The following is an 18,550-nucleotide window of genomic DNA, read 5'->3' on the forward strand; positions in this document are numbered from 1 at the left end:
CTCTCTCCATTCCTCTTGCTCTCTCTTCATCCCTCCCTCTCTCTCTCCACCCCCCTCTCTCTCCATCTCTCTCTCTCTCTCTCCCTCCATCCATCCCCCTCTCTCTCCATCCCTCTCACTCTCTCTCCATCCCTCCTTCTCTCTCTCCACCCCCCCCCCCCTCTCTCTCTGGACAGATACAGATGGGAAGGGATGAAGAGTGGGATAGCAACAGAGCGAGGATGGGTGGGGGCGGGTGGTGGGTGGAGGAGGTGTATGTGTGCGTGGGTGTGTGTGTGTGTGTGTGTGGGAGGAGGAGGAGGAGGAGGAGGAGGAGGGAGGAGGGGGGGAGGGTGGAGGAGGTGTGTGTGTGTGTGTGTGTGGGTGTAGGAGGGTGATCACTTGTACCGCAGAATCAAAACGACACCGGAGACGAGCCGGTGCGTGCAGAGATTTCCCCTCCCTCCCCAACTTCAGAGAGGCTTCCCCCGATCCCTGTCCCCCCCCTGTCTGCCTCTCCCTCCCTCCCTCCCTCCCTCCCTCTCTACAGTATCTATGTGATGTTTTCTCAGTGGCGGATGAAGCTGCTGCTGCACTGGAGAACACCATGTTTTATGCAGGAGGCTGAGGCGCGGCGGGGAGGGTGGAGGGTGCGAGGACGCGAGGGTGGGGTAAGGGGGCTGATCACCTCCGAAGCAGGGAGTGTGAACTGGACGAAGCTGCCGCAAGTCCCGCGGGCGATACTTAATTCATGAAGCGCCCCCCCCCCCCGACCCCACCCGGCGTGGAGGCGCTGGCCGCCGCCCTCATCCCCGTGCGTGGCTCGTTAACGCGCCGGCTCGTTAGTTCCCGCGAGGCCGCGCATCCCTAACGCGTGTCGTGCGCGGACGACGTTCCCCGGCCCCGGGAGACGCAGCGCACGGAGGAACGGATATCAAATCGCGTCGAGCTGCGGTTTGACGCCGAACACCGGGGATTCAAAAAATAATGATAATAAAATGTGCGTGGATGTGCGTCCTCAGCGCGCGTGATCGAGCCCCCTTTTTCTTTTTTTTTTTTTATATCCCGCGCACAGGTGTGGCCGTGTGACGGGTGGGCTCACGGGAAAGTGGCTGACCCGACCGGGAAGGGCCGGGCCCCGCCGCCACGCGCCGTTCCGCAGCCTCGCTCCGCCGCCGCCGCCGCCGCCGCCGCTCGAAGGACCGACTCCTCCGTCCCCTTTGACGTTCAACCTACGCCTCTGGTCGCCGCAAGTGAATCATCGGTCTCTCTCCCTCCCACTTCCGCTGCTGCGCCTTCTCCAAAACATGAACACACGGGCAATCAAAGAAATTCACCTATGAGGACAAAATAAGCGCGCGTGTGCGTGTGTGTGTGTGTGTGTGTGTGTGTGTGTGTGTGTGTGTGTGTGTGTTAGAGAGAGAGAGAGAGAGAGAGAGAGAGAGAGAGAGGGAGAGAAAAGGCTGGGAGTGGAAGAGAGAACAAAAAACTATTACATCCCCTTAGAAATAAGAAATAATAACAAAATAATAACAATCTCAGAAATCTAGATGTATTGCTTCATCTTTCCGATACTGTTTATTTATCACATTAGTCCGATCCAGTTCACCTGGAGATCAGAGGTTTCCGCAATCAAAACTGGACAAAAAGTCATCATTGTGGAAGGTGACGTATGCCTAGGTCTGATAAACACACACACACACTTCCATTTACACGCACACGCACGCACGAACGCACACCACACACACACACACACACACACACACACACACACACACACACACACACACACACACACACACACACACACACACACACACACACACACACACACACACACACACACACACACACACACTCATTCTGTGTTAATCAGAAAATGTTCCCTTTCCAGGGGATAGAAAGATAATGTTGAGTCAAGTCAAAGGACAGGGAACGTTTGAGGAGGCGACAGTGACTTAGTGCGAGGAAGAGGTGGAGATGACACAGTGTGTTGAGCTTGGAAGAAGGAAAGAGAGAAGGGCGGTGGAGCAAGGAGGCAGAACTGTATTTGTTTGTGAATCCTCCACCGGCTCAATTGTTGCTCATCCCCATCTGCTTCTGGCTATGACAAAATAAAGTGAATAAAAAAAACTACCAACTCCACTGAGACTCACGGGTTTTGCTCTTAAATATTAACTTTCAGGTTTTGCTCTTAAATATTAACTTTCAGTCTTTCGTTTTATTTACAACTCTGACTCAACAACTTACAAGACTAAGCCTGATGAATAGCCAACCACAAATGTCCACATTAGTTTCCAGTCTCATAAAAAAGTACTAAAATATATTCAAAGAATCGTGTTGATCAGCCGCCGTTAATTCCAACGAGCTGGTTTATCCCTGAAAATGCTCTTTGCCGATGGTTTAAAGAGTAAATCTTTTATGAAATCAACAAAAGGCCTGCTTCTCACTCCTTACTCATTACCCACTCGGACTGCATTAACAAGAGAATGAAATTCAGGGGATTTGATTACTGTTTGTCGAGGAAAGACTTTTATCTTGAGTGTAGAAATAAGAAAAACCCATTTTCCCATCAGGCCACAGATCCCGATTTGATGAGGATTTTGACTCTGGGACCCCAATCCCAGAGGATTATTGTTTTATATGTTTTAATTCAAACTTCCATGTCTACTCTATAGTGAGGGAGATAACAGTGGATCCGGGATCAAACCAGTCATTGTTGTACATTCTCTGGAATAATGTTGACGTTCAGCTACGGGTCGTTTTTGCTGGGGACCCAGTGGAACCTCTTGAGGGACTCCGCTCGGGGTCCCCGGACCGCACGTTGAGCACTACTCGAGTAGAACACAATGCTTGAGTGTAGTATTTTCACACTTGCTGCCCACCTCAGAGGCACGGCAACAAAACATACGGGCCAACAATATGGAAAGCCATTTGGGACAAAGCCATCTGGGAAAGTAGAGAATATGGAGCTGGTGTCACATCGCTGGAGCAGGCCGCCATGTTTGGGGGATCACTCGGATCGACTGTGAATGTCGGTCGGCATTTCTGAGTTAAAAGATGCTTGGAGGTCTTTTTAGGCGAAAAAACGCCACCCAAAATCTTGCAACCATCCTCTGTGAAACCCTCCACCCTTCTTTTCCTCCCTTCCTTTCTCCAATTTTGTACATTTCGTACTTTTTCGCTAATTCTCCATGCAATTGAATGGACGCTATCGTCCAAAAATGGCGACCGGAGTCCATAGCAACCCATAGCAGCCCATAGCAATCGTCAAACGTCACATTCCCTATACGCCTTAACAAGGAAAAATGGACCAGGTGGAAAAATAAACGCGTTCAAAACACTTGCGTGACACGGAACAAATGGCCACATTAAGACGGTCAAAATGAACACCTAATTACACAGCCAATAATACTGCAGCGGTTTGGCATATATTTGGATATATTTGCATGTTAATAAAACAATTACTTCTGTAATTACATACATCTACGTATGTTTCAGAGTGTGAATATGTCGGGTTGTAATCATGACCATGTGGTACCAGGTGACGCAGAGATACAGGCAGAAGTCACTTCGGTCCGTGGCGCCGGGCGTCATTACACCTCGATGGGACGGGAGGCACCAATATAACACCGCTTCAGCTCGCACAGGTTAAAATACACATTCCACTTTGACACAATTACCGACAACACATATGAGACATAAACATGAATGCACAAGATAGACCTTTGAAAAGCCAAAACGTGTAAATACGCCGTCGGATTTGACTCCACCGCGGTCGGTGAATGAACAGACAACGTTAATGTGATTTCGTATCGGAGAAATAATTGTTTCGCGGCCCCGGCCACTACCCGCCCAATCGAACGAGAAGAAATAGCCCCAACATTGCTTTACAATAATAGCTTACAAACTTTGGGATTCACTTGATATTCTGAAACACTAGGCTACAGCAGTAGGCTCACCTGGAATTCATTGGCACGACATCAACCAAAATTGGCGAGCCGGCTTCACAGAACACAACAGGTCGACCTTTACCACTGAAATACAAAGAACTATTCGGTGGTAGGCTTCGGTAGCTCCGGTGTTATGGCGAGAACGCGGCTGCACCCGAAGGAATAGACCATAAAAGCTATGCCCTGTCAACACGCTCAATTCTGACACGTGCACTTTGGTATAAACGTCTCCTCGGGCCCGGTACCAACGTTTCCTCCGGGTTAACGAAGCGGGGGGGGGGGGGGGTGGGTGGCGGGGGTGGCGGTGTTTTTCGAAGGCGTTCGTGTCCGTGCCTTTTTGCCTCGTTAAGGCATAGTTTTCCCGGGAGGGTTTTGTCCTCAACGGCTTCCCGTAACACTAGCCACTGGAATCTGTGTGAAGATATTTCATAGAGAGCGGTTAAACCCGCTGGCCCTGAGCGTGTGACGGGTGCCGGGTGTGTGTTCTGAATACAAAGTGCAGGGGGGGGGGGGGGGGGGGGGGGGCAGAAAGCATTGCCTCATGCAAAAGCCAAAGAAGGTCTCCATCCGCCCTCCCTCCCTCCCTCCCTCCCTCCCCCGCCTCCGAACAGGAACCCTGGCGTCCTCCTGTTGACTGAATCTCCTCAGTGACGTAGGAGCGCGCGTAATGCGTGCACCGAGGTGATGCTTCTGAATGAATGAGTGTCCCCTCCCTCCCGGTGCTAGTACTACGGCGCGTCTATAAGAGCGCGCCGGGCTGCCGGGCGCAGGGAGAGCGCGGGACGGGGCGAGGGTGCGGATAAAAAGCCCGAGCCCCGGTCTCCGCGACGCAATTGTGATACTCCGCCGGAGGACGACGAGTCGAGGGGGGGGGGGGGGGGGGGGTGGTGACCGGGAGGGTGGTGACCGGATCCCCTGCGCGGTCAAGACGCGCCTCGGTGGTACGAACGGTAAAAACAAAAAAAAAAAAAAAAAGAGAGGAGAGAGAAAGAGAGAAAAATGAAATTAAGAAAAGGAAAGAAAGAAAGAGAGAGAAGTGTTTTGATTTATATTCAAATGCCAAATCTAAAACTGAAACGGCTGTATTCCAGGTGACTTGTCGACTTTAAGGTAAGTTGATATCCCCCCCCCCCCTCCGATATTTTTTATTTATTTATTGATCATGTACATGTTGGTCTTTTAAGAACGCGTCTCCACCGGGATGGCGCCCACGTGTGACAGACATAATGGTGGGCTGCTCGGTTGCCAGTCTTCCCCGTGATGGGCTTTTCTCTTGCGCGCCTCTCCGTGCATTTACGGCGGGATACAGACGCTCCAAGTTGCTGCAGTGTGAGTCACTTTGGCGCACATGGGCAGTGACAACCGTGCGAGGTGGAGGCTGTGTCTGTCTGGGAGGGTGGAGGCTGCGTGTTAACCAGGCTCGGAGTGGATCACGACGTCCAACTTCGTAGATTGAGGAACGTTACCCACTGCGAGATCCGGCTCCTACTTTAATTTGTCTTATTGTTTGTTGTTTTTTGAATCGAGCACAGTATGGTCTGATTAAATAAAACACTGCCTTTGGTGGGCATGCGGAGTACACACTGTTTTGTCCCACACATGAACCGGGGGGTACTATTGGCAGATGTTATATCGTTTAATGTTACATTATTATTATTATTATGTGTTAAAGTACTGTCATGTATTTGTCATGTATTATTTTTACTGTGATGTATTACTAGATCATCATTATTAGATATTGTTACTCTAAGGTATTATTATATATCATATTATTAGATAGTTACTTAAAGGTATATATCATATTATTAGATGTTGCTACTGTAAGGTTGTTATTATTAGATATCCTATTATCAGATATTGTTACTGTAAGGTGGTACTGTTATTTAGTATCATATTATTAGATATTTTCATTGTAATTATTGATATTTATTATATTACTGCAAATCCGAGATTACTGTAAGGCATTCTTATATATTATTATTATTATTATTATCATCATATGGGATTACATATTGTATTATTAGATATTACTGTACCGGGTTAGAGCCTCACTGCACTCACCTATTATCATTCCTGGCGTTGTTCTGTCAGAGACTCTCCCCACACTTTTATTTTTCCCTTTTTTTTGGGAGGGAGGTGGGGGGGGTGGGGGTGTGTGTGTGTGTGTGTGTGGGGGGGGGGGGGGGGGGGTCCATGGTGAAATGACATCGTGACGCGTCGCGGGGCTGAAGTCAGGTCTGCGTCACTCCTGCGCACATGCACGCGGCGTCCAATCAGCGGCGCGTCGGAGCGATCTGACACGCGTCCATAACGTGCGTGCGCGGGTGCGCATGTGGATGTGGATGAGTAGGAATGAGGGGGGTGGGGGGGGGGGGGGGGGGGTGTTGGTGCGGTGGGACCGCCTGGGGTCTAAAAAAAAAACCCACCCAAAAAACAACAAAAACAACAAAAAAAAAAACCAAAAACCCTCCCAGAGGAAACTCCCCCGGCGTGGGCCACTTCAGGGCCGCGTGGATCCCGAGCGCGAACGCGGTTCCGACGGCGCGACGCGTCGCTGTCCGCGGTGCTGGAAGTAGAAACCTCCACCCTCCGCTGACTGGACGCGGGATCGCCGCAGCCTGGTGGGGTTAGGGTGGAAGCGGGGTTCTCTGGCCCCTTCACACGAGCCCCACGACAAACGAAAGCAACGGCGGCATTAAAACACATTAAAGCGGCGACATATTCACCGGCGGAATTTGCCAGCCGGCATATGTGCGGTGGCGTTTGAGATGGATGCGCGGCGAAGGACAAACAAACAAACAAACAAACAAACAAACAAACAAACAAAAACAACAACAACGCCCGATCAGTGAAATAGGCGCACGGCAATGTTTGACCTCTGCCCACGTGTCCCCCCCCCCCCCCCTCTAAAAATAGGAAGGAGCCGTTACGAGGATATTTACGGCTTTTGGGAAGCGGAGCCTCCGTCGGCCACTGGCTGCTTTGCAGGACCAAGGACAGCGGGGAGAGATCCCTCCGTTCTGTTGCGAGGGGGAAGCATTTTCCCGCAATGCACATTTTGCCCATTATAGTTGCCCTTTCTACCGGATTCGCCTGCATCAATGGGTTCCAAAATGAATGTCGCCGACTTGAAAATCCGATACACACGGGCTGTACACACGCTGCCTGGCCCGGCATTACGCGCAAAACGTACTGACACCGCGCAAGGAAGGCGAACAGTCAATCACGGCGGTGATATCTGCGCTTATTGCCCCGCGCCTTTGACACCTCCCTCCATACGTCTGGAGGTTCTAAAAAAATAAAAATAAAATAAACCGACACCAAAGATAACCGTCACTGATAACCATTAACACATGAGAGACGCACATATAACATTACATTACATATAAGAAAGCTTTATAAAAAAAAAAAACAACAAACCAAAAAAAAAACAACAACCCTAGGTCTACCCTAAATATCCTGACTGCTGACGTCAGTCACACGGTTGCTCAATCGAGCTTGCGTAAGCCACCGAATCCCCCCCCCCCCCCCCCTCTTCTGTTCTCGCGTCCCACCGGTCGCATGACGATCCAGCGGCTGACTCACAGCATCCTCTGCGTGGAAATCAATACTACGAACGCAACAGGTGGGGCCCGCCCCCCCCCCCCCCCAAAAAAATGAAATAAATAAATAAATAATTAAGAATAAAAACAAAAAAAAATAAACCCCGCTCGCTGTGATCCCGACCCGTTTCGGGCTGTGAGCCTGCGGCGCGGCACCACCGACGGCCCTTCCCCGGTCCCCCGCTTCGCCGGGCTTTTCATTTTGTCCGGTTCTTTTTGTTTGTTTTTTCTTTGTTTTGTTTTTTTTTTAAGAAGGGATGTTTTTTGGTTGTTGTTGATTTATTCGTTTTTTGTTGTTGTTTTGCTCCCGCTGTCAGTGCATCATTACCTTGGCTCTAGACTGCTTACTGCTAAGCCTCCTCTCCAGTACAGTAACAGTCTACAGTCATGGCTACTGACGTCTGGCAAACCTCTCCCCGCAACGCCCGCGTTCTCACGCCCGGGCCTCGGACGAGCGGAAGAGACGTCGCGTTGAAGTTTTTGCTTTTTTTTTTTTTTTTGTGGTTTTTGGGAAGAAGAAAAAAAAACCCAACTAAAAAAAACAAAAAAAAGAAATAAATAAACAGAGAGGAGCCAGCAACTCCGAAGGGGCCGCGTCCCGTCCCTGACGTCATCGAAGCGGCGGGGACGTCAGCCAACGGGGCTCCGCGGCCAATCGTGTTCGCCGTGCTGTCTCCATGGTGACCGTGGCATTAGATTGTTACTGTAGCAACAGCACCACCGGTAACAGTCTACAGCCATGGTCGCTAGGGGGCAAAGACTCCTCGGAAACGCATTCGAACGCTCGGACGGAGGAGAAGCGAGGTTGTTTCACGGGAATTCTTCGTTTTTGTTTTGTTTTTTTCCCCCCTTTTCTTTTTTTTTAATGGAGACTCCATAATGTAAATAGTTAATCAAAATTAATCAAATTTTCCTTATTTATGATGTTATTATAACCGTTTTCTGATACTTCTCTTCCACGTTATAAGAAGGGGAAATCGCCGAAGTAAAAACAAACAAATTGAGAAAATGTTTCATACCAGCCCGTCTGTAAAACTGTTTTTTCTTTTCTTTCACCAAAATTAATCTTTATTTGTTTGTTATGGGGTGTGTTGTTGTTTTTTTGGTGTGTGTGCTGTTTATGACACTTCTTTTCCATATAAACATTATAAGAAGGGGACGTTCTAGCGGTATATATATATATAAAAAAAAAAAAAGAAACTGAGAAAATGTGACGTAGAGCGTAAATCCGCCTGTAAAGCCGTTTGCTTCTTTTTCACGTCATATTCTTTCCAAAAGTGTTGAGTGAGTGTTAAATCTAGACAGTGACGCATACCCTATGACAGTGGTTCTCAAAACATGGGGTCCCCAGGGGTCCTTCAAGATGTTCCCGGGGGGTCCCCCGGCGAAATGATTAATGGTTGAAAACTTCACCATGAGAGGATGAACATGACTGACTGGTTTGATCATAACTTCGCTTTTTAGCTCCCAAACTACAATACAGACCCTCAATCACATAACAGTGCAATTCTTCTCAGATCGGAGTCCCAGAAGCAAAATCTTAAGGGTTGGGAGTTAGGGTTCCTTTTTTTTTGGGGGGGGGGGTGGGTTGGTAATCCCTGTCCTGGGGAGCACGGGACGGGTCCCACGCGTCGAGGTGGGAGCCCACCCTGGGAGTCCGATCCTAAATCCTAAATCTAGTCCCCCCGATGGTGCCAGCAGGGCCCAGCAGGACCTCCCGCTCCAACGCATCAGAATGGCTGTTTAACTTCCATTCAAAGCCGGCGCTGGACGAGGCCCTGGTGGTGAAGCCCCCGCAGGAAACTTGCACCTACCCGGACGTTTTTTTGGGGGCGAGGAAGCCGGTGATGACGCGCGGTGCTGCTGCGCGTCATTCTGCTTTATCTAATAAGATTCTATATGTGACAAATAATCTCTTGAACTTGAATTTGAAGATTGTTTCTCTTTAAATATGACATAAGACTAATACTGTATGTACTTTGCTTTCAATAAACCTGGTGATCAACAGCTTATGTTCAAGTCGTTGCCTGTTTTTGTGTTTTTGGAGAAATACAATACGAGGAATAAATAATAATAATAATATGATGCTTTCGTCTTTTCTGTGGGAAGTCCCTTTTTTGTGCGTGTTTGCTCCACTCAGAGAGATAGGACAGACACGTGTGGTTGAGACAGGTCTGCTAAGGAGCCTTGGATCAAACCCTCCGTTTAAATATTTTAATCACATTTTTTGGTGTAAGTTGACATCAACGTCTCTGACAAATGCTAAACTGCAACTCGTTTAGGTTTGTTTTTTTGGGGGATCCCAGCAACCCAGAAGTCAAGTTCTGTCCAGTGCTTAACAGGGGGACGAAAAACCCGACGAGAATATGAGGAAACGGAGGGAAATGCGTACAAATAAACGAGATATTTAAACCCCCGCGGCGGCGCTGACCGTCGGGGCGGCGGAGAGACGGGGAGGACGGACGGACGGACGCACGTCTGCGCTCCCGCCCCCTTCCTCCGGAGCCCGGATTTTTTTTTTTTTTATCCCAAGCTGCCCCCCACTTCTTCCCCGGTTCGAGTTCGCAGCGGGGCGGCGCAGGGCGCGATCAGGCGGCGAGGAAACAAAAAGGACAACACGGAGGCTGGAGGCGCCGCGGCCCTCGGAACCCGCTCCGCGTAACGAGCGTGACTCAGAAAAGGAGGAAAAGAAATAAAGAGATAGAACGCGCCCCTGTCACGTTGCACTGCGCCGCCCCGCAAAACTCCGCGTTGTACGTCTTATTTTGTGTGTCCGTGCGTCTGAGGTTGAACTCTTTAAATAAAAAAAAAAAAGAAGAAGTGATTCAGCTTTCTTTCCCACCCAGTGGAGTGGGTTAGTGGCCGCAGGTTGGGGGACCCAAATCAATAAGAAAAGCAGATTTTGAAACAAGAAAGAGCTCGGAGCCCGGTGGACAGGCTGACCTCCCACACACAATTAGTCATTTCTTTACACCACTTCTTTTTTTTTTTTTTTTAATTATTATTATTATTATTTTATTTTTTTGAAATGCAACCTTCCCCCACACCGACCGTGGTTTCGTCTCTCCCACGTGCGGCCGACGCGGACGTTTATTGTCCATATTTCAACTGGGACCCGAAGTAAATACGACTATTATGAAGCTACACGTGGCGCTGGTCGTTTCGGCTCCACTGACACCTCGTCCGCCGAGGATGCTGAGGTTTTCACCGGGAGCGACAAAGGGTGGACAGGGGTTAAGAATGAGGACATCAGAGGGGTCAGCTCGGGTGGGAGAGTTTGGTGGAAAAGCGAGAGAGGCCAGATTGAGGTGGTTTGGACACGTGTGCAGGACAGATGAGAGTCACGTCGGGAGCAGGATGCCGAGGATGCAGCTGCCAGGCAGGGGGCAAGAGGAAAAGAGGGAGGCCAAAGAGGAGGTTTATGGACGCGGCGAGGGAGGACATGCAGGCGGCTGGTGTCAGGGAGGAAGACGCGCAGAACGGAAGGTATTGGAGGCAGGTGATCGGCTGTGGCGACCCCTCACGGGAGCAGCCCAAAGGGAAAGAAGAACATCTCGTCCGCATTCATCCGGAATGACAGCCTCTCTCTCTCTCCGGCTCTTTTTTCAAGGGCTGATTCCTGATCTTCTGGCTTGGCTTCTAGCTTCTAGCTTCTAGGTGTCGTAACGGCGGCCACTCCCTCATGAGCAGGGGGGCCTTCCACGTGAGAATCCCAAAATACCAACACTTGTTTGCCACATGGGGTCCATGACGATTAGGAGGAGAACGTCATGGCAGCGGCAGAGTTGCTCCGGACCGGTGGTTCCCAACCTGGGGTGCCAGACCCCTGAAGGAGGTCGGTCGCCAACGCAAGGGGGGGAGGGTCGGTGAGGCATTGGACGACATGCGTTTCCCAATTTTTAAATATTGGTTCAAATATAAACTGTAGCAAAATCCATCACTACATGTCATAATATATATTATACCCTAAAACCTCTCTCCCACAAAAGTAGAACCAATTAAGTCAAAAAACGACCGCCGACCTCTCATAAATAAATGCATGAGAAAAAAAACATGTATTGCACCCACACAGATTATAAACTTTTCTGATTCTATGGTCCATGGCAAATAGTCCCCGAGCTGCCATTACGCTCTGGAAGATGGCGTTTCATCTGCAGTGAAAGGAGAGAAACGCAACGTTCCCTGCTCGCAGGAGTCACCGGGAGCACTGCGTCGCACGGACGAACACCTGCGCTCTCCTTTTAAAATGCTACAGTAAATAAACGCTTATCGACAGTATTTAAAGTGATATGTGATCGTTTCTGAAGTGATGATTTGATTCTTTTAATTGCCACCGCTGCTGGTTAAAGAAAGGCTGAACCTCCTCAAATACACAACAGTGCACGATGTTATGCATAGTAATAAAGCTAAATTCCAACAATATTCATCCTTTTACCCATTCCCCTCTATATTAGAAACAAAGCACCACCAGCGGCTTGTTTTTTCCGGTCCCTATATTTTGCAACAACAAGCTTGACCCTGGCCTGTACAGTCGGCGCTGCTATTTGCCCCATTACGTGGCTTACTGCTGGGAACTTGATGTTATCTGAGCAATTATCCTGCGTTGTGCACGACATAAAGCATGACTCACCGACTGCATCGAGGACTTATGTTGAAAACACTTCACTTCACTAAATTCAGGAGCGTCTGTCCTCAAATTACACACAAAACCACAACTTCGATGGAGGCGGTTGAGGGAGAAGTGGTTGATGTGTTGTCGTACTTTTGCACAGGGTCCGGGGTGCGCATGTACGACCCTAAAACGCCCCTAAATCAAAGGGCTTCAAACGGCCTGCTCTAGCACCACCTGGTGGTCAGGTGGGAGAATGCGCGCTGCGAGCAGGCCAGGCTGCTTTATGACTCACAGAGCTGCTTGTGTTTGTTTGTGTCTGCTGCTGGCAGAGCTCGAACACGTTTTTGAGTTCTCCTCTCAAATCACCCCAATGTGCACTGAAATAAATTGATGGGTCAAAAGCAGGAATACAATTGGACAAAATACAAAACAGCGGTAGGGGGACATTCAAATTGTGGGCAACAAACAGCGGGAGCTGAGGACGCCTGGTGCAACTCAAAACATGTTTTCTGCAAGTGCATAACTATGGGAATAAATTTCGAGTGTAAAGACAGTTCGCAGTTATTACTGCATTTTCATAACTCAGTTCATAAGATGTTTTGAATTTATGCAGAAACAGCTCATCTATTATAAAGTCTTGATGAGATTCTCCGGGGTACCCAAACATTTGATCATTAGACTTCATGTGATCTCGTACAATTTTAGGAGAAAGAAGGAAACCTTCCAAGAAGACTTGCGATGCCTTTGTGTAAGTCCAACAGTACAGAGTAGTTAAAGAAATGACGACCGGCAAATAAAAGTTAATCCTGTTCAAAGAGAAGTGCGTTAAAACTAATAATCTGCTTTTTGTGCTTGTGATCTTCTTAGCGATGTGATTGTGCAGATCATGACATTACGCATATACAAAGACTGTCATGCCCACGGATGCTGTTATTAAAAATGAATGCTTTACGTTCTTCAAGGTTAAAACTGAATCCCACTTGTTTACTCCAGTGTTTATGCGTTCTTTCTTTGGTCGGGAAAACGGTTTATTATTTAGGGGGGGGGGGCCCTGTTTACTTCAACTGCAGCAGGCCGCTCGCCCTCATCTGGTGAGATATGCAGATAAATCAAACATCAGCTGTGAAAGCTGTTTACCAATAATTTATTCTGCACCAGCCTGGATTCACACACTCTGTAGCGAGCAGCAAACTGTTCTGCAAACAACCAGTGGGTCACGGCAAACACATCACGAGAACACCAGACATCTGGCGGGACAGGACGCATCACACCGACCGCTGTTGCCTAGGAGATACGGTGGAGAGGAGAGGGGAGGGGGGAGATGGGAGGAGTGGAGATGAGTAGGGAGGAGGGGAGGAAAAGGGAAGATGAGAGGGGAGCGGGGAAGAGAAGGGGGGGGGGAGAGCGCAGAGAGGAGGAGAGAGGAGAGGGGGAGGGAGGAGGGGAGGGGAGGAAGAGGAGAGGCTGAGAGGAGAGGAGAGGGGAGGGTGAGAAGATGAAAGGAAAACGAATGAAAATGGAGGGGAAGAGAAGGGAGGAGGAGAAGAGGGGGGCAGATGATTAGGGAGGAGAGGAGAGGGGGAGTGAGGAAGAGGAGAGGGGAGAAAATGTGAGGAGGAGGTGAGGGGAGGAGAGTAAAAGAAGGAGAAAGGTGGATGGGAGGAGAGGTGAAGATGACAGGAAAGAGGAGGAGAGGGAGAGAAGAGGGAGGAGAGGGAGAGAGAGGAGAGGGGGTGAGAAGAGATGGGAGGAGAGGGGAGATGAGAGGGTAGGAGAGGAGAGGAGAGGAGAAGATGATAGGAAAGGGGAGGAGAGGAGGGAAGAGAGTCAGGGCGACGAGAGCGGGGAGAGGAGAGGGGGAGAGAAGAGATGGACATCTCCTCTGTCCATCTCTTCTCTTCCACAAGAGGGGATTGGAAGACAGAAGTGGAGAGGAGGGGAAGAAGAGAGGAGGGGAGAGAAGGGGTGAGAAGAGATGGGAGGAGAGGAGAGAAGATGAGAGGGGAGGGGAAGAGAGGAGGGGAGAGGAGAGGAATAAGAGAGGAGTCAACGCAGGCATGGAGGCCTACGAGGTAAATCAGCCCCAGCGTGATGGGAGGCCAGAGCCGTCGGCGGCGCAGCCCTGCAGGGGACGCCCCCTACGCCCCCCTAACGCCCACCTCACAGGCGCGGCCAGCGGCGACACCGAGCAGTGGGCACAGTCACCGACAAATTCGAAGACCTTTTCAAGCGCCGTTTTAACCCACTCCTCCCTCGAGTACGGCGGGACTTTGAGAGACGGCCGTCACTCCCTTCGTGTCTTCCGCTGGATCGAGTCATTTCGGTCAAAATGAATATTCTGCCCAAAGTTTTCTTCCAACATCAATGCATTCCTATCTTAAATCTCAAAAGGTTTTTTTTTTCGAAAACTTAATGCGATTACCTCAGGGTTCATTTGGGATTGAAAATAATCAAAGCATCCGTAAGGTGTACCTGCGGGGACCGAAGGGATCGGGGGACACGGCCCAGTCGAATTTTAACTTCTATCATGGGGCGGCCAACCTCCGCATACTTCAGTATTGGTGGCGTGCAGATATGTCCCATAATGTCCCAGCTCGGTTGAGGTGAGAAGCATCTTCCTGTCCGCCGCCTTCACTGGCTGCTTTGATTCACACCCCGAGTGCTACAGCCTGAGAGTACTGCAAAAACATCTCGGTCAAGACGGCTCTCGAAATCTGGAAGCAATTTAGACGCCATTTTAGATTGCAAACCTTTTCACTACAGGCTCCTGCAGTTAAAAGAAAAAGCAAATCACTTTTTCTAATATTGACATAAATACATAGAATGATTTTAGTTTTGAGGGCATCTTTGCATCCTTCCAACAGATTTCAGTTATATTTAATATCCAAAAAAAGTCATTTGTCAGTTAATATATCTACAGGTTGATAGCTTTGTCCGGGACACAAGCTCCCAAATTCCCTCGCCGCCCGTAAGCTCCTCCATCGAGGCTTTTTTATTCCCCCGACGTCAAAAGGTAACGCCTCACGCCGATGAGAGTATTTTCTGCCTCCACAGTTGACTGTTATCCGTCAGGCATCGTGGGATGAGTATTTAACCTGGGTACACTCTACCTCCTCTATGTGCCAAACATGGTCTAATGCAACGTACAACCGCACAGCGCACTCACCAGACAAAACTCAAAAGACTCCGATTTATCCTGATACTTACCCTGTCTGTGACACCGATTCAGATGTTTTGGTCCTGCCCATCTCTCCATAAGTGTTGGTGGAACGTCTTTGAAACGCCAGCAGGGGAACCCCAGGTGCCAGTTGCATTGACGCTCTTTGGGGTAACGCCGGACACAGCGGCCCTGCACAAAATGAAAGCACGCCTTCGGGCCTTCCTGAACCTATTGGCCAGATGACTGTCTTTACTTGGTTGGAAGTCAGTCAATCAGAGATGTTTCTTCACTTGAGTAAATCAGAGAAGTTTAAATATACACCGCGCAGATCTATGGCTACATTTTTCAAAATCTGGCAGCTCCCCCCTGACCATTTAGAGAGATTGCAGTTCCGGAGTGCACCTCAGTGAAGCTGGCTGTTGGCTGTTTCTAATTATTTTTCCTTTTAATCTTGCTCCTTTGATACTTGATAAACACTTTTTTCATAGGCGTTTATAATAACTGTTTTTGCCATATAGATAATGTTTATATGCCATTATTCTTTTCTTGAAACAATTTGTGAAACTACTGATGGCAACGTGGCAAAACACCAACAAAAAGAGCGACATCGGGCAGAAGCGCTTCGCCCGCCACTGCGCCAAAGTGCGGAGCCGGCGAGCGAGCGAGCGAACAGGGAGAGGCAGAACGGGCGGAGAACGGTGCTTCCTCCGGCGGCAGAGAGTGTAGGACAGGTGGAAAACGACCGCGCTGATCTAATAACATTGGGTTCCGGTTATTGTGTCCGAGCCAGGAAAGAAATCTTTTAGCCGGTTATGTTATGGATTCCGTGTGGGAAAGTGGCTTATGTAACGTACAGCGCAGCCTTGAGACACTCTCTCTCCCTCCATTGTGTCTCTGCCGAGCGGCTGCTGTATTACCAAGTAGGGTGAATGAAAAAGTCTTTATCACCTCGTCGTACTTCGGAGACTTTTCAAATTCAAATGAAGCAGTCGGAAAAAAACACTCTCCGCCTATAGGGTGGATGCACAGATTGCTGCCAGTGCAGATATGAAAAGCACAAACATTCCTGTGCGTGAAAAAATAATTTAATAGTGCTTAAGCCCAGGTACATTTGCACACTAAACTCTCTCTCTCCTTCTTAATCTGTCTCCTATCCTTCTGTTTCAGGTGAAATATCCAGGTTATAAAAACAGATCAGACACACACATTCCATTTTCCTTGCCGTGCTCAGTGATAAGCAATACATCAAGTATTAAATAACGGTGGGGGGAGTAATCCATCCTGGGAGCTGAGAGGCTTTTCGGCGTCTTCAGCTTTGCTGAGTGGACAGCGTGGAGCGGCAGCTGCCCGGAGCCAAAGCCAGTTCCAGGCACCGGGCGCGGCGGCGGCGTTTCATTCTCCCTGGCAGCTGCAGGGGGCGCACTCCTTCTCAACACACTGCCTGGGCTTGGGCTCCGGGCCCGGTTTCTGCAAGGAGGCGGAGGGACATTGTTAAGACTCCTGGAACGGTGAAGGGGGAACCTGCCTCGTTCAAGTTTAACATTTGTGGTCAGATTTTGCAGTACTTCATTTCAATAACTGAGACTGAAACAAATCATTAAAATGCAAAAAATACTAGTCATACCTATGTTACAGAGGAAGGACAATATATAATGAAAAGTCGTTGAAACGATAATATTCAAATAATTATTATTACTATAATTATCATAACAAACAGCATGATAGTGCTCTTATAGTGCGAGAGTTGGGATAATAATATAAATAATGACAATAATAATAACAAAATACAATTATTATTATGTGTAATTAATATCAATAAAAGCAATAATAATAAAAATAATAACAATAATAATTATTACTATATAAAAGAAAAAACAGACAAATAAACAAAATTAAATACTTTATGTCAAAGTCAAGGTCACACTAAGAAATGCACAGATCTCCGTTATGGTTCTGCTCTTCCACTGGGTGTCAGTGTGGTGACACTTTCTCCACCGTTACTTTGTCTGCCCTTATTGATCCCGTCTTTTATCCTCGGCCACGGTCACCTGGGCTTGTTTGCGGACGGGCCGTGGCGGTTGGTTGTCGGGGTGATTGGGCGCCCACGGGCCCAGGCTCTGATTGGAGTAGAAGTCCATGGGGTAAACCTCCTGCCAGCCCACCTGCTGCAGAGCCACGGCCGCCTGGCACACACGCAGATAACAGCGAGACAGAGAGAGAGAGGGGGGGGGGGAGAGAGAGAGAGAGAGAGAGAGAGAGAGAGAGAGAGAGAGAGAGAGAGAGAGAGAGAGAGAGAGAGAGAGAGAGTGAGAGGAGAGAGAGAGAGAGAGAGAGAGAGCGAGAGAGACAGACAGACGGGGGTCGGTTGCTGTTAGTGCGGCTCCTGGGCCGTCCGGCATCAGAACACTTCAAGATGATGAGGAAACCACGCGGGCGTCAGCTCCATCCGCAAGACATGCGTCACAATATTAAGCCGAGATAATAGGAGGAGCTGTCATGTTATCTCCGTGCAGCTGCACTGCGCGGCACAACAGCTGTTGGAGGGGAGAAACAAAAAAAAACAAAAAAAAACAACAGCATGATAACGCTATGACATAAGAGTTGGGAAGACTCCATATGGAACCAAACCGCCTGTGAATACTGATAGCGGATGATTGAATAAATGGATGTAGGAATCGAACAGACAAATAAAAGAAACTATTGAATGACGTGATTACGCGGGGGGAAATTATTGAATTCATCCGGAATGAATGAATGAATAAATGAATGAATGAATGAATAAATGAACAAAGCCTGTTATATATTCCCGGGGCTTTTTGGAAGTATCGAAGGTTCTCACGCATGGATCCTGACTCATTTTGGATCTCTCCACCCACCCTGCCCCCCCGCCCCGTGAGCCTTCAGCGTGCAGCCAAAAACACGACGATCTCCCCGTGCGAGGGATGTCAATTCAACCCAGGCGCACAACGCCCCGTGCGCAGCTCTCTTTGTTTTGCCGAGGAACAATCAGTGAGTTTCCGCTCTCGGCTTGGACAACGCGGCCGGGGCCGGTGCTCACCCCAAAAAGTTACGCAACAAATCTTTGAACAAAGTGCCAAAACAAGTGGAAATACCACCCTGGCTGGACCTGTTTGTCATTGTATTTTGAAAATAAACACAGATGGGGAGAGGTAAAAACAATACAGATAGCTTTGCATATAATTAAATATGGATTTTCTTGCGTCATGCCGCTATTGGCAATTAA

General features: G+C 48.8%; 1 protein-coding gene across 3 annotated transcripts in view; it reads right to left on the minus strand.

The window, feature by feature from the left end:
• Positions 1 to 16,383: 16,383 nt before the first annotated feature.
• The window catches only part of dph1 (diphthamide biosynthesis 1), a 75,677-nt gene continuing 73,510 nt past the window's right edge, over positions 16,384 to 18,550 (minus strand). For all 3 annotated transcript variants that reach the window (XM_080006476.1, XM_080006474.1, XM_080006475.1), the window contains exons 11-12: positions 17,355 to 17,489; positions 16,384 to 16,773 (exon numbers count right to left, since the gene is read on the minus strand). In XM_080006476.1, the coding sequence (XP_079862602.1) occupies positions 16,699 to 16,773; positions 17,355 to 17,489 (210 nt within the window). In that variant the 3' untranslated portion in view covers positions 16,384 to 16,698. The remainder of the gene's footprint in view (positions 16,774 to 17,354; positions 17,490 to 18,550) is intronic.

The sequence above is a fragment of the Zeus faber genome (genome assembly GCF_960531495.2).
Source record: "Zeus faber genome assembly, chromosome: 9".
In the NCBI taxonomy this organism is placed as follows: domain Eukaryota; kingdom Metazoa; phylum Chordata; class Actinopteri; order Zeiformes; family Zeidae; genus Zeus; species Zeus faber.